The sequence below is a fragment of the Sapajus apella genome, unplaced genomic scaffold (genome assembly GCF_009761245.1).
Source record: "Sapajus apella isolate SASKATOON/1434 unplaced genomic scaffold, GSC_monkey_1.0 scaffold94, whole genome shotgun sequence".
NCBI lineage: Eukaryota > Metazoa > Chordata > Mammalia > Primates > Cebidae > Sapajus > Sapajus apella.
The window spans coordinates 191,970-206,253 of NW_022437034.1; the positions used below are offsets into that span (position 1 = coordinate 191,970).

At 41.1% G+C, this 14,284-nt stretch overlaps 1 protein-coding gene across 2 annotated transcripts in view; it reads left to right on the top strand.

Moving 5' to 3' along the window:
- The window catches only part of CCAR1 (cell division cycle and apoptosis regulator 1), a 48,864-nt gene that overhangs the window by 16,935 nt on the left and 17,645 nt on the right, over positions 1–14,284 (top strand). For both annotated transcript variants that reach the window (XR_004262161.1, XM_032256160.1), the window contains exons 11-14: positions 2,336–2,521; positions 6,792–6,983; positions 11,170–11,409; positions 13,558–13,669. Coding sequence is in view for 1 of the 2 variants with exons in the window: in XM_032256160.1 (XP_032112051.1) it covers positions 2,336–2,521; positions 6,792–6,983; positions 11,170–11,409; positions 13,558–13,669 (730 nt within the window). In the remaining variant the exon portion in view is untranslated. The remainder of the gene's footprint in view (positions 1–2,335; positions 2,522–6,791; positions 6,984–11,169; positions 11,410–13,557; positions 13,670–14,284) is intronic.

Sequence of the window (14,284 nt, forward strand, 5' to 3'; positions counted from 1 at the left end):
TTTTTTTTTTTTTTTTTTTTTTTGAGATGGAGTTTCACTCTTGCTACCCAGGCTGGAGTGCAATGGCGCGATCTTAGCTCACCGCAACCTCCGCCTCCTGGGTTCAGGCAATTCTCCTGCCTCAACCTCCTGAGTAGCTGGGATTACAGGCATGCGCCACCATGCCCAGCTAATGTTTTTTGTATTTTTAGTGGAGACAGGGTTTCACCATGTTGACCAGGTTGGTCTCGATCTCTTGACCTCGTGATCCACCCGCGTCGGCCTCCCAAAGTGCTGGGATTACAGGCATGAGCCACCGTGCCTGGCCTCATTGTTACATGTTTTATTCCATTTGTATTTTTCTGGATACAAGCTTTGTGATTGGTTGGTTGGTTATTTTATCTAAAAGTTACAATCACTTCAATCCGAGGATATTGAGTAGAAAAAAAAACACAACCATAAAATAATAAGCCAAGTAAAGTGACTCATGTCTGTGATCCCAGCCCTTCTGGAGGCTTAAGCAAGAGGATTGCTTCAGCCTAGAAGTTCAAGACCAGCTTCTGTAACATAGCGAGGCTCTGTCTTTACAAAACATTTAAAAAAATTATTTGGGCATAGTGGCACACGCCTGTAGTCCCAGCTACTTGGGAAGCTAAGGTGGGAGGATTGCTTAAGCCTAGAAGTTGGATCCTACAGTGAACTGTGATTGTGCCGCTACACTCCAGCCTAGGCAAATCCTATCTAGAAGAGAGAGAGAGAGAGAGAGAGAGAGAGAGAGAGAGAGTGTGTGTGTGTGTGTGTGTGTGTGTGTGTGTGTAAGGTTGCAGCTGGGTACAATGCTTTATGCCTGTAATCCCAGCACTTTGGGAGGCCCAGGTGGGCAGATTGCTTCAGCCCATTAGTTCAAGATCAGCCCTGGCAACGTACTGAGACTCTATCTCTACCAAAAAATAATAATAGTAATAATAATAATTCGCCAAGCCTGGTGATGCATGCCTGTAGTCCTAGCTACTTGGGAGCCTCAGGTGGGAGGATCACTTGAGCTTAGAAGGTCAAGGCTGCAATAAGCTGTGAATTGTGCCACTGCACTTCAGCCTGGGTGACAGAGCAAGACCCTGCCTCAAAAAAAAAAAAGAAAAATGACGCATCCTCTTGCATTGACATTACTTTTGTCCATATTTTAAAATATTTTATACTATTCAATTTAATTGATACACAGATTTTTTTCTTAGGTGTTACTTTTTTTTACAGGGACAGAGTACAGTGGTGTGATTAGAGTTTACTGCAGCTTCAAACTCCTAGGGTCAAGTGGTCTTCTCACCTAAACCTGTCAAGTAGCTTGGCTAAATGGATGCTCCATCATGCCTAGCTAATTTTTTTTTTCTTTTAAGAGATGGGGTTTTGCCATGTTCCCCAGACTGATTTTAAACTCCAGGCCTCAAGCAATCCTCCCGCCTTGGACTACAAAAGTGCTCAGATTACCAGCACAAGCCACCATTCCTGGGTGGTATTTCTCTTCTATTAGACATTTGTTTATATACTTACTTTGAGAGACAAGGTCTCTGTCGCCATGGTTGGAGTGCAGTACCTAGTTCACTGGAACCTAAAATTCCTAGGCTCAAGCATCTTCCCATCTTAGCTTCCTAAGTAGTTAGGACTACATGCATTCACCACCACACCTGGCTAATTTATGAGACATTTAGAGTCTTCACTGTTTCGAAGGGAGGGAATAAGTAAATCTATAAGGTTTGTGGGTTTTCCCCCCCTCTATTTAGGATGTTTCCTTTGGGTAGACTCCCAGAAATTAGAACTTCTGGGTCAAAGCGCGTTTGAAAAAAATGTTTTACGCATCTTAAAATGTTTTATTTTCCAAAAAATACTCTATCATTTTGCATTTTCACAGGCATTGTGTGAGCTGTACAAATGTTCTTTTCACCAGATTTTTAAAAAATTACACGGAAGACCTGGGGCAGTGTAATCCTAGCATTTTGGGAGGCCAAGGCAGGCAGATCACAAGGTCAGGAGTTTGAGACCAGCTTGACCAACATGGTGAAACTCCATCTCTACTATAAGTACAAAAATTAGCTGGGCGTGGTGACACATGCCAGTAATCCCAACTACTTGAGGAGCTGAGACAGGAGAATCAACTTGGGGGCTGAGACAGGAGAATTGGAACCTGGGAGGCAGAGGTTGCGGTGAGCTGAGATCGCACCACTGCACTGCAGCCTGGACGACAGAGACTCCATTTCAAAAAAAAAAAAAAAAAAAAAAAATCACACAAAAGACAATTGTAGCTAGTTTGTTTCCTATTTCATTGTCCCTTTTTTTCCTGTGTTTTTATGCTCCATATATTCAGGTAAATGATCTCCGAAAAGAATTAGAAAGTCGAGCTCTTAGTTCCAAAGGATTAAAATCTCAGTTAATAGCCCGATTGACAAAACAGCTTAAAGTAGAGGAACAAAAAGAAGAACAGAAGGAGTTAGAGAAATCTGAAAAAGAAGAGGATGAGGAGGATGATAGGAAATCCGAAGACGATAAAGAGGTATGTACTCAGTCTATCACTGTACTCGATGGTATTAATATTGATGTATAGGGTGGAATATGTGAGTTAAGATAATGTGTGTGGCCGAGGTGGGCAGATCACAAGGTCAGGAGATTGAGACCATCCTGGCCAACATGGTGAAGGCCTGTCTCTACTAAAAATACAGAAAAAAAACAAAATAGCTGGTCATGGTGGTGTGCATCTATAGTCTCAGCTACTCCGGAGGCTGAGGCAGGAGACTCCTTGATCCCCTGGGTGGTGGAGGTTGCAGTGAGCCAGGATCTTGCCACTGCACTCCAGCCTGGGCAATACAGTGAGACTCCATCTCAAAAAAAAAAAAAAAAAAAGATGATGTGTTTGTGTACTTTTATTTATTTATTCATGTTTTTGAGACAGAGTTTTGCTCTTGTTGCCCAGGCTGGAGTGCAATGGCGCGATCTTGACCCACCACAACCTCTGCCTCCCAGATTCAAGCAATTCTCCTGCCTAAGACTCCTGAGTAGCTGGGATTACAGGCATGCACTACCATGGCTGGCTAAATTTGTATTTTTAGTAGAGATGGGGTTTCTCCATGTTGTTCAGCTGGTCTCGAACTCCCAACCTCAGGCCTTCTGCCTGCCTCGGCCTCCCAAAGTTTTGTGATTACAGGTGTGAGCCAGCACGCCTGGCATATATGCTTTTATTAAGGTGCAGTTTACTTGTAATAAAAGTCAACCTTTTTGTGAACTGTTCTGTGAGTTTTTACAAATGCATATAGTTGTGTAACCACCACTACCACAATGAAGATACAAAACAATTCTAGGTAAATGGCTCAGAAATTGAGTTCTGTCTAGTGAAGTGCTTATCCCATAATTTGGCTGCTTCTAAAACAATGTGCTTGATTGAATCAAACCTTGAGACTCAGACTATTTATTCAAGCTGTTTTACGCTTCCGTTTTATGTCCAATAGAATAACTCCTGAATGCAGAAGCCTGTTACTTGTTTTCTGAATTTGAAATATAGGGATTTGAGAAGTGTGTTTTAGTACCGGTAATTGGATAAGCCACATAATCTGTTTCTAAATCTTATGCATTGTAAAGTACACATCATAATTTATCTAGAATTCTTGCCAGATATGTTTAAATCTAATTGTGAGAAAATAATCAGATAAGTCTAAAATGTGAAAATTTAAAAAAAAATTTAGAATGTGAAAAATTCTCAAAGAAGCTTTCCTAAACTTTTCAAAAAGTGGTCCATATAATGAAAGATTAAAATAAGAAATTGTTAAAGGGATATCTTAGATTAAAGGAGGCTAATGAGACATATCAACCAAATAAATGAACTAAGTGAAACCTGACTAGATCCTGGATATGAGAAAATTTTCATACAAGAGTATTTGGGACAGTTCAAGAAATTTGATTATAGATATGGATGTGACATTATATAATATTAAGGCAGTGTTAAATTTCTTGAATGTGATAATAGCTTTGTAATTGTGTAGGATAATTACCTTGTTCTTATGTAATACATGGACTTGTGATTTCTTTGTTTTTATTTTTCGAGATGGAGTCTTGCTCTGTCGCCCAGGCTGGAGTGCAGTGGCGTGATCTTGGCTCACTGCAACTTCTGCTTCCCGGGTTCAAGCAATTCTTGTACCTCAGCCTCCTCAGTAGCAGGGATTACAGGCGCCCATACTATACCTGGCTAATTTTTGTATTTTTAGTAGAGATGGCGTTTTGCCATGTTAGCCAGGCTGATCTCAAACTTCTGACCTCAGATGATCCGCCACCTTGGCCTCCTGAAGTGCTGGGATTACAGGTGTGAGCCACCATGCCTGGCCTTCTATGAGTTATTTTCATGATGTAATTGTCCCAGAGTTGGCCAATGAGAGTTCTTTTAAGTTATGTGCCCTTTTTTTTTTTTAAATCACTTTCTGAAGCTTTCTTTACTTACTAGCTTGATAAAGCATTTCAGTTTTATTTTGTGCTATCATTGTCTTAATTCAGGACAGTCATTTCACCAGGAAGCCCTGGTTTCTTTTTAGTGAAGAATGATATTTGGAAGCCAAGATGTGCTCATTGCAATTAGGTTGCTGCTCCCAACCCCTTTCATTGAATGGAGATATGAAAGATGATTGATTGATTGATTGATGACACAAATATTTACATCTTTATATTTCTATATCTTATATATATTGGAAGCTGTGAATTTACACAGGTACCTCCAGTTCTTCCAGTGATCTGACTCTACCCTGTGCTATCTCTGCATGGATTACTCTCGTTGCTCCATCTGGGTTTCAATACTTAGTAATAAAGTGGCTCATATCACTGGGTAGTTGCGGCTCCACTACCCTTCGAGCCTCCATCTCCTGTATAGGCATCTATCTACCTTTCTTGAAAAGAGGATGTCTGTAGAACTGAATTGTTCAGAACAGATGGAGACAACATTGTGATACCCTGTCTCTACAAAAAAAAAAATGGTCACACGTGTCTGTGGTATCAGCTACTAAAAGGGCTCACATGGGAAGATTACTTGAACCCAGGAGGTCAACGCTGTAGTGACCTGTGATCACACCACTACACTCTGGCTAGGGTGACAGAGTGAGACTCTGGCTAGGGTCACAGAGTGAGACCGTGTTTCAAAGCGGAAAAAAAAAAAAAGAAGATTGCATATAATGAAATGCACAGACCCTTACCAAGTTGTAGATCATTTCCATCTTCCATCCAGTCCCTTTTTGGATTGACTTTTAGCAGGCCCGGTTCCCCTTCCCATGGCCACTTCTATTAGAGAAGCTGAAGAATTGCTGCAGATAGGGCCAGATACATGACCTGTCTACCAGTCATATACTCACTTTATGAATTTTGAATGTTAACAACATGATGCAGAAGAATGCTTGTGTCTTTTGTAACATTTTCTTTTAGCACACTTTAAAAATAGTTAAATTTTTATCTGCCATGTGGTGGTGTCTTTCTGGCCCACTTTCATCATCTTCAGGGATGTATTTCTGCTGCTGCTTCTCACTCTTTTTTTTAAATCCTAAATTTGTATGGGATTTGACCTCAATACTTTTTTTTTTTTTTTGAGACGGAGTTTCACTCATGCTACCCAGGCTGGAGTGCAATGGCACGATCTCGGCTCACCGCAACCTCCGCCTCCTGGGTTCAGGCAATTCTTCTGCCTCAGCCTCCTGAGTAGCTGGGATTACAGGCACGCACCACCATGCCCAGCTAATGTTTTGTATTTTTAGTAGAGACGGGGTTTCACCATGTTGACCAGGATGGTCTCGATCTCTTGACCTTGTGATCCACCCGCCTCGGCCTCCCAAAGTGCTGGGATTACAGGCTTGAGCCACCGCGCCCGGCCTGACCTCAATACTTTTGTATTCATTTTTATGTGCATTTAGTTTGCCTGAACTTTATCAAGGTAGTTTATTTCAGATAGCTTTTCTGACTTCATTGAGCTCTGCTCTTATGATCCGTTTTCTTCTTTTGTCAAAAACATATGGTTTGCTTTCTGAAGCTTTCTGTCTCTTTTGCCCTTTTTCACTTTTAATCTGGGCCTTCTATGTCTTTGTTGTCTCTGTCCTACTCTCAGCAGTTTCTCCTCAGTGTAGGACCCTGGTAAATGAGATTTGCAAGTTTGTAAGGCTGGAGTGGTCTATGCCAGTTTAGATCTTAAAATGAATTCTCCACTCACTTTCTTGTTGGGGACAAAATTTTGCCTAGTTACAGCTGGTGCATTTTCCAGTAGATACCTACTGGCTGTTTTTTGGTTTTCTTGTTCTCCCATTGCTTCCTTATGCTTTCTTCAGACATACTCGACAGTAACACATAGGTCTTTTGGCCTTTTCCCACCCATTCGTATATTGGTTTGTGGGGATACCTAGTCACTTATTTTGTTGTGAATGCCATCGGTTTTTTAAATTTTGATATCTATATTGCTTTGTCTCTTTAGTGTAGGGTTTCAGGAAGATCCAAACTTACGCTACCATCACTGTTTTCCCAGAATTTTCTAATTTATATAATCTCAATATAGGTAATTCCCCCCGCTCTTTGTGAGGCAGTTTCTTATGCTGGGAGATCCAAAAGAAAGTTAGGAGCCATCAAAGTTTACCACCCTTAGTCAATTTGAGCTTTTCTCTCTTCTCAACTCCTATGGTTAGTATAAGCACCATGAAGAGTCAAGGGAATTTTGTTCCTTTCCTTTATGTGGTGTATGTTCGATATATATTCATGTTCCATGTACATCACACATGCAGATTTAACCTTGACTTGAAATTTCAAATATTTAGGAAGAAGAAAGGAAACGTCAAGAGGAAATGGAACGCCAGCGTCGAGAAAGAAGATATATTTTGCCTGATGAACCAGCCATCATCGTACATCCAAATTGGGCTGCAAAAAGTGGCAAATTTGATTGTAGCATCATGTCTTTGAGTGTCCTTTTGGACTACAGATTAGAGGATAATAAAGAACATTCATTTGAGGTAATGTTTTAAGTTTGAAATAAGATCCATATGAGGTCCACACATTATTACTAGTTAATATATCTCTGAAATCTCTTTGTTTGTTTTGAGACAGAATTTCACTCTTACTACCCAGGCTGGAGTGCAGGGGTGCAGTGGGGGCTCACTGCAACCTCCGTCTCCTGGGTTCAAGCAGTTCTCCTGTCACAGCCTCCCAAGTAGCTGGGATTACAGGCACCTGCCACCATGCCCAGCTAAGTTTTGTATTTTTAGTAGAGACAGGGTTAACCATGTTAACCAGGCTGGTTTCCAACTCCTGGCCTCAGGTGATCTGCCCATCTCAGCCTCCCAAAGATCAGGGATTATAGAAGTGAGCCATCACGGCCGGATCTCTGAAATTTCTTTGAATGCCTCTTTTGTTGCATCTGTTTTTTTGAGTTTTTCTTGTTTTTGTCTTTTATTCTACTTCTTAGGAAACAACAGATGATTTCTCCTCTGAGGTTTTGTTACAGACCCACTTTTGTTGATTGCATTTCTTTGGTATGGTTTATGTGTTCCTCTATTCTCTGTATTTCATGTAAATGGATAGTTGGATTTAAATTCTTAATTAAGCTCAGTTCTGTTTTTTCCTAAGACGCTTTCATAAGTAGTGTGGTGTGTTCTTTTCTTCAGGATATCCATAATGTCTAGTTGTCTCTTTTGGGGATGAGGTAATGCTTTATTTTTTTCTCTAGAATTAAAATAACATTTAATACCATTTAAAGAGATTAAAAATTTAACTTGTGTTTGAATCGTAGGAGAAAATAATTGTTGTTTAACTTTTCATTGTTAATCTATTTTTTGTATCATTATTTTATTTTAGTACTTAGTTATTTATTTTTGAGACTGGGTCTCGCTTTGTCACCCAGGCTAGAATACAATGGCATTATCTTGGCTCACTGCAACCTCTGCCTCCCAGGCTCAAGTAATTCTCCTGCCCCAGCCTCCTGGGTAGCTGGGATTACAGGCGTCTGCCACCACACCCAGCTAATTTTTTGTATTTTTAGTAGAGATGAGGTTTCACGATGTTGGCCAGGCTGGCCTCAAACTCCTGACCTCATGTGGTCCACCTGCCTCAGCCTCCCCTCAGAGTGCTGGGATTACAGGCGTGAGCCTATTTATTTATTTATTGAGACAGAGTCTCCCTCTGTCACCCAGGCTGGAACACAGTGACATGATCTTGGCTCACTGCAACCTCTGCCTCCCAGGTTTGAGCAGTTCTCCTCCCTCAGCCTCCCGAGTAGCTGCAATTACAGGTGTACGCCACCAAGCCCAGCTAACCTTTGTGTTTTTAGTAGAGTTGGAGTTTTGCCATGTTTGCCAGTCTGACCTCAAACTCCTGATCTCAGGTGATGCACTTGCCTTAGCCTCCCAAAGAGCTGGAATTTCAGCCATGAGCCACTTCACCTGGCCTGTATAATTATGTTAGAGCAGCTTTACAATATGTACTTATATGATTGTTAGTTTTCAAAACAATTGAAGACTTTTATCTCTAAGTATGTAATTACTTCACTCCTTAAAAATAGAATTTCCAACATTAATTTTTTTTTTTTTTTTTTTTTAAGACGAGTCTCGCTTTTGCCAGGCTGCAGTGCAGTGGTGCTATCTCGGCTCATTGCAACTTCCACCTCCTGGGTTCAAGCGATTCTCCTCCTGCCTCAGCCTCCTGAGTAGCTGGGATTACAGGGGCGCACCACCATGCCCAGCTAATTTTTGTATTTTTAGTAGACACAGGGTTTCACCATGCTGGCCAGGATAGTCTCGATCTCTTGATCTTGTGATCCACCCACCTGTGCCTCCCAAAGTGCTGGGATTACAGGTGTGAGCCACTGCACTCAACATATTAATTTTGTAGTATCCTGTACAAAATCATGATATATCTAAAATTTTTATTGTGTTTAATTATTGTATCTTATCAATATATGTTCTTTCATTTTCTAAATTATATTGGAAAAATCAGTCATGTTTCTTTGACCCAGAAGGTCATCGTCCACCAAGTGGTAAGATGAAAATCAAGGAAGACTAGAGACCTTTGAGGATTGCTGAGGCAATTATAAACATAAAGTATGTGCTTATTGGTATTTATATAAAACATGTTGTAAATATTAAAATATGTTCAAATTTTGGGATTTTTTTTTTCAATGTTAATTATTCCAATAAGCAGATGTCCTTAAAATTAGATGGTATGTGACTTTACTTTTATTAAGCAGTTACCTGGCCAGGTGCAGTGGCTCACACCTTAATCCCAGCACTTTGGGAGGCAGAGGCAGGTGGATCACCTGAGGTCAGGAGTTCGAAACCAGCCTGACCAACATGGTGAAACCCCGTCTCTACTGAAAATACAAAAAAATTAGCCAGGCGTGGTGATAGGTGCCTATAACCCCAGCTACTCAGGAGGCTGAGACAGGAAAATCGCTTGAACCCAGTGGGCAGAGGTTGCAGTGAGCCAAGATTTCGCCACTGCACTGCAGCCTGGGCAGCAGAGCTAGACTCTGTCTCAAAAAATAAAATAAAATAAAAAGTAAGCAGCTGCCATAAATTGAAATAATTCCTAATAATACCATCCTTGTAATAATCACTTAATAAATAATTAGGCTGGGCACAGTCCTCACAGCACTTTGAGGGGCTGAGGTGGGAGAATTGCTTGAGCCCAGGAGTTCAAGATTAGCCTGGGCAACATAGTGAGACTCCATCTGAATTTGAAATAAAAAAGATTAGGCAACTACTGAAAACTAGGCTGAAATTAAATTATAGTCATAATAAATTGCGTTGTCCTTTGCAATTAGGAAAATAATCTGATTAAAATATTTTAGCAAATATACCAGATTTACAAAGATTACACATTTAATAGCTGTGATGAATCATTTCAAGTATTAGGCCTTTTTAAGGATCTGTTGAAAGCAGTGGACTTTAGTCTTAGAAATAGGTACATAAAAAATTTATTATATACAGTTTTAGGCTTAGGAGTTTGCTAGAGCCCATTATCTGTGGATGCTTGCATAGTAATAATAGATGCTCCCTATTCAGGATTTTTTTTTTTTTTTTTATATACAGAGTTTTGCTCTTGTTGTCCAGGCTGGAGTGCAATCGCAAAATCTTGGCTCACTGCAACCTCCGCCTCCCAGGTTCAAGCAATTCTCCTGCCTCAGCCTCCTGAGTAGCTGGGATTACAGGCATGCAACACCACGCCCAGCTAATTTTGTATTTTTAGTAGAGATGGGGTTTCTCCATCTTGGTCAGGCTGGTCTGAAACTCCTGAGCTCTGGTAATCTGCCCATCTCGGCCTCCCAAATTGCTGGGACTGCAGGAGTGAGCCACAGCACCTGGCCCCTGAATTAAAAGTTCAGGATTTTTAATGTTTTTTAATTTTTAATTTTTCCCTAATCCAGAATGCTTTTCTCCTAGATACCAGTATGGCCTTCTGGTCACTTTTTAAATGTCACCTTATCCGAGAGGCCTTATCTCACTGTTCTCTTTTGTCACTCTCTAGGTGCTCATCCTGCTTGTTTTTCATATAATTTAATGTTGATTTGGTCATTTCTTTTCTTAAAAACCAGGCAGCCTCAGAACCAGAATAGGTTAACAAGAGACTTCATGATTTGGTTATTTACTTCACTAGCTGGATGATAGGAGGGGTTTTTATAGCTTTCTTCAGTGCTGTATCCGTAATGCCTAAAACAGGTCCTGGTACATTGCAGGCATTTGATTTAAAACTTATTGAGTAAATGAATAAGGTATACTTATCATCATGAAGATTAATGGTTGTCAGCTGGGCATGGTGGCTCACACCTGTAATCTCAGCACTTTGGAAGGTCAAGGCAGGTGGATCACCTGAGGTCAGGAGTTCAAGACCAGCCTGGCCAACATGGCAAACCCCATCTTTACTAAAAATACAAAAATTAGCTGGGCTTGGTGGCACAAGCCTGTTACCTCAGCTACTCAGGAGGCAGGGGTGGCAGTGAGCTAATGTCACACCACTGCACTTTAGTTTGAGTGACAGAGCAAGACTCCATTTTGGAAAAAAAAAGATTAATGGTTGTGTTACAATGTTTGATAAGTGTACATAATCATTATATGTGGCAAGTTTTTATTTGATAAATTGCTGACTGTGCTAGCTTTATTATTTCTGTTGAAATTTGGCTGGGCTGATGTTGGTATCTTTTTATAGGTTTCATTGTTTGCGGAACTTTTCAATGAAATGCTTCAAAGAGATTTTGGTGTCCGTATATACAAATCATTACTGTCTCTTCCTGAGAAAGAGGACAAAAAAGAAAAGGATAAGAAAAGCAAAAAAGATGAGAGAAAAGATAAAAAAGAAGAAAGAGATGATGAAACTGATGAGCCAAAACCCAAACGGAGAAAATCAGGCGATGATAAAGATAAAAAAGAAGATAGAGATGAAAGGAAGGTCTGTAATAACCACCTGGTTTAGAAGTTTTCAATTACTCTTCTAGGTTACGAAAATTGATGTTGATTTCCATCAGAATATTAGATGTAAAAGCCAAACTGAAAGATTTTACTACATATATTAGAAATTCAGGCCGGGCGCGGTGGCTCAAGCCTGTAATCCCAGCACTGTGGGAGGCCGAGGCGGGTGGATCACGAGGTCAAGAGATGGAGACCATCCTGGTCAACATGGTGAAACCCCGTCTCTACTGAAAATACAAAAAATTAGCTGGGCATGGTGGCGCGTGCCTGTAATCCTAGCTGCTCAGGAGGCTGGGGCAGGAGAATTGCCTGAACCCGGGAGGCGGAGGTTGCGGTGAGCCGAGATGCGCCATTGCACTCCAGCCTGGGTAACAAGAGAGAAACTCCGTCTCAAAAAAAAAAAAAAAAAAAGAAATTCAGGCCTCGAGACCATCATGGCTATCACAGCGAAACCCCGTCTCCACTAAAAATACAAAAAATTAGTAGGATGTGGTGGTACATGCTTGTAGTCCCAGCTACTCAGGAGGCTGAGGCAGTAGAATCGCTTGAACCTGTGAGGTGATTCTCCTGCCTCAGCCTCCCAATCCCAAGAGATTGCAGTGAGCCAAGATAGTGCCAAAACACTCCAGCCTGGGTGACGTAGTGAGACTGTGTCTCAAAAAAAAAAAGAGAAATTCAGGTCTTCAAGTTAAGCCAATATGAGCATCTGCTTTTTTTTTTTTTTTGAGATGGAGTCTCTGTTGCCCAGGCTGGGGTACAGTGTTGCGATCTCGGTTCACTGCAACCTCTGCCTCCTGGGTTCAAGCAATTCTCCTGCCTCAGCCTCCCAAGTAGCTGGGATTATAGGCGCCCACCAACGTGTCTGTCTAATTTTTGTAGCTTTAGTAGAGACAGGGTTACCTATGTTAGTCAGGCTGGTCTCAAATTCCTGACCTTGTGATCTGACTGCCTTGGCCTCCCAAAGTGCTGGAATTACAGGCTTGAGCCACTGTACCCAGCCAACATGTTATTAAAAAATTTATTTTCCCAGCCTAATTATTATTATATATTTATAGCATGGGCACAGTGGCTTGCTTCTTTAATCCCAGCACACTGGGAGGCTGAGATAATCAGATTGAACCAAAACTCCAGTAGTTTGACACCATCCTGGACAACATGGTAAAACCCCCTCTCTACAAAAAATAAAAAAAATAGCTGGACATGGTGGCATGTGCCTGTGGTCCTGGCTACTTGGGAGGCTGAGGTATGAGGATTGCCTGAACCCAGGTGATGGAGACTGCGATAAGCCCAGATCATGCCACCGCACTCCAGCCTGAGCAACATAGAGTAAGACTGTGTCTCAGAAAAACACAAAAAAATTTAGTAATTTATGATGTAAAACTACTTTAAACAACTTCAATGGATTTTCTGTTTTTTGGTTTTAGTAATCTTGTGTTTGGTGAGATTTCTTGCTTAATTTAAAAGCATTTTAGGGGCCGGGCGCGGTGGCTCAAGCCTGTAATCCCAGCACTTTGGGAGGCCGAGGCGGGTGGATCACGAGGTCAAGAGATCGAGACCATCCTGGTCAACATGGTGAAACCCCGTCTCTACTAAAACTACAAAATGTTAGCTGGGCATGGTGGCGTGTTCCTGTAATCCCAGCTACTCAGGAGGCTGAGGCAGGAGAATTGCCTGAACCTAGGGGGCGGGGGTTGCGGTGAGCCAAGATTGCGCCATTGCACTCCAGCCTGGGTAACAAGAGTGAAACTCTGTCTCTAAATAAATAAATAAATAAATAAAAGCATTTTAAGCTGGGCGCAGTGGCTTACGCCTGTAATCCCAACACTTGTTGAGAAGCTGAGGTGGGTGGACCACTTGAACTTGGGAGGCAGAGTTGCAGTGAGCGGAGATCGCGCCACTACACTCTAGCCTGGGCGATAGAATGAGACTTCATCTCAAAAAATAATAATATTAAAATAAAGGCATTTTAGGCTGAGTGCAGTGGCTCATGACTGTAATCATAGCTCTTCAAGAGGCTCAGGCCAATGGATCGCTTGAGCCCAGGAGATAGAGACCCACCTGGGCAACGTGGCAAAACTGCGTCTTCAGAAAATAAGTAAGTAAATAATAAAGGCATTTTAAATTACAGAAAGAAGATAAAAGAAAAGATGATTCTAAGGATGATGATGAAACTGAAGAAGATAATAATCAAGATGAATATGATCCTATGGAAGCAGAAGAAGCTGAGGATGAAGAAGATGGTATGATTGAAATTTACTTATTATTTCTAAGGGTTAAAAATACATTTTTTTGTTTGGTGACATTGTATCATTGAATTCTATACTTATAACATTTTTTCTTTAGAATAGAAACAGTAATATACTCTTCAGTGAGAAAGTTTTTCTAATTTTTAGGTAAGAAGATTGTTTTAAAACGTATTTATTATTGATTATCCTATGTCCCATATATAACGAATACTCAACTTGACAGAGCAAATTTCCCTCAACATGGTGATTAAGCTGTGCCATAAAAGGTAAAATAGGCCAGGCACAGTGGCTCACACCTCTAATCCCAGCACTTTGGGGAGGCTGAGTCAGGTGGATCATTTGAGGTCAGGAGTTCAAGACTAGCCTGGCCAACATGGTGAAACCCTGTCTCTATCAAAAATACAAAAATTACCCAGGCAGTAATGGCATGTGCCTGTAATCCTAGCTCCTTAGGAGGCTGAGGCAGGAGAATTACTTGAGCATGGGAGGTGGAGGTTGCGGTGAGCAGGGATCATGCCATTGCACTCCAGTCTGGGCGACAGATTGAGACACTGTCTCAAAAAAAAAAATGTATAATAGTCCCTGATGTTTCATATAATATATTCTTAT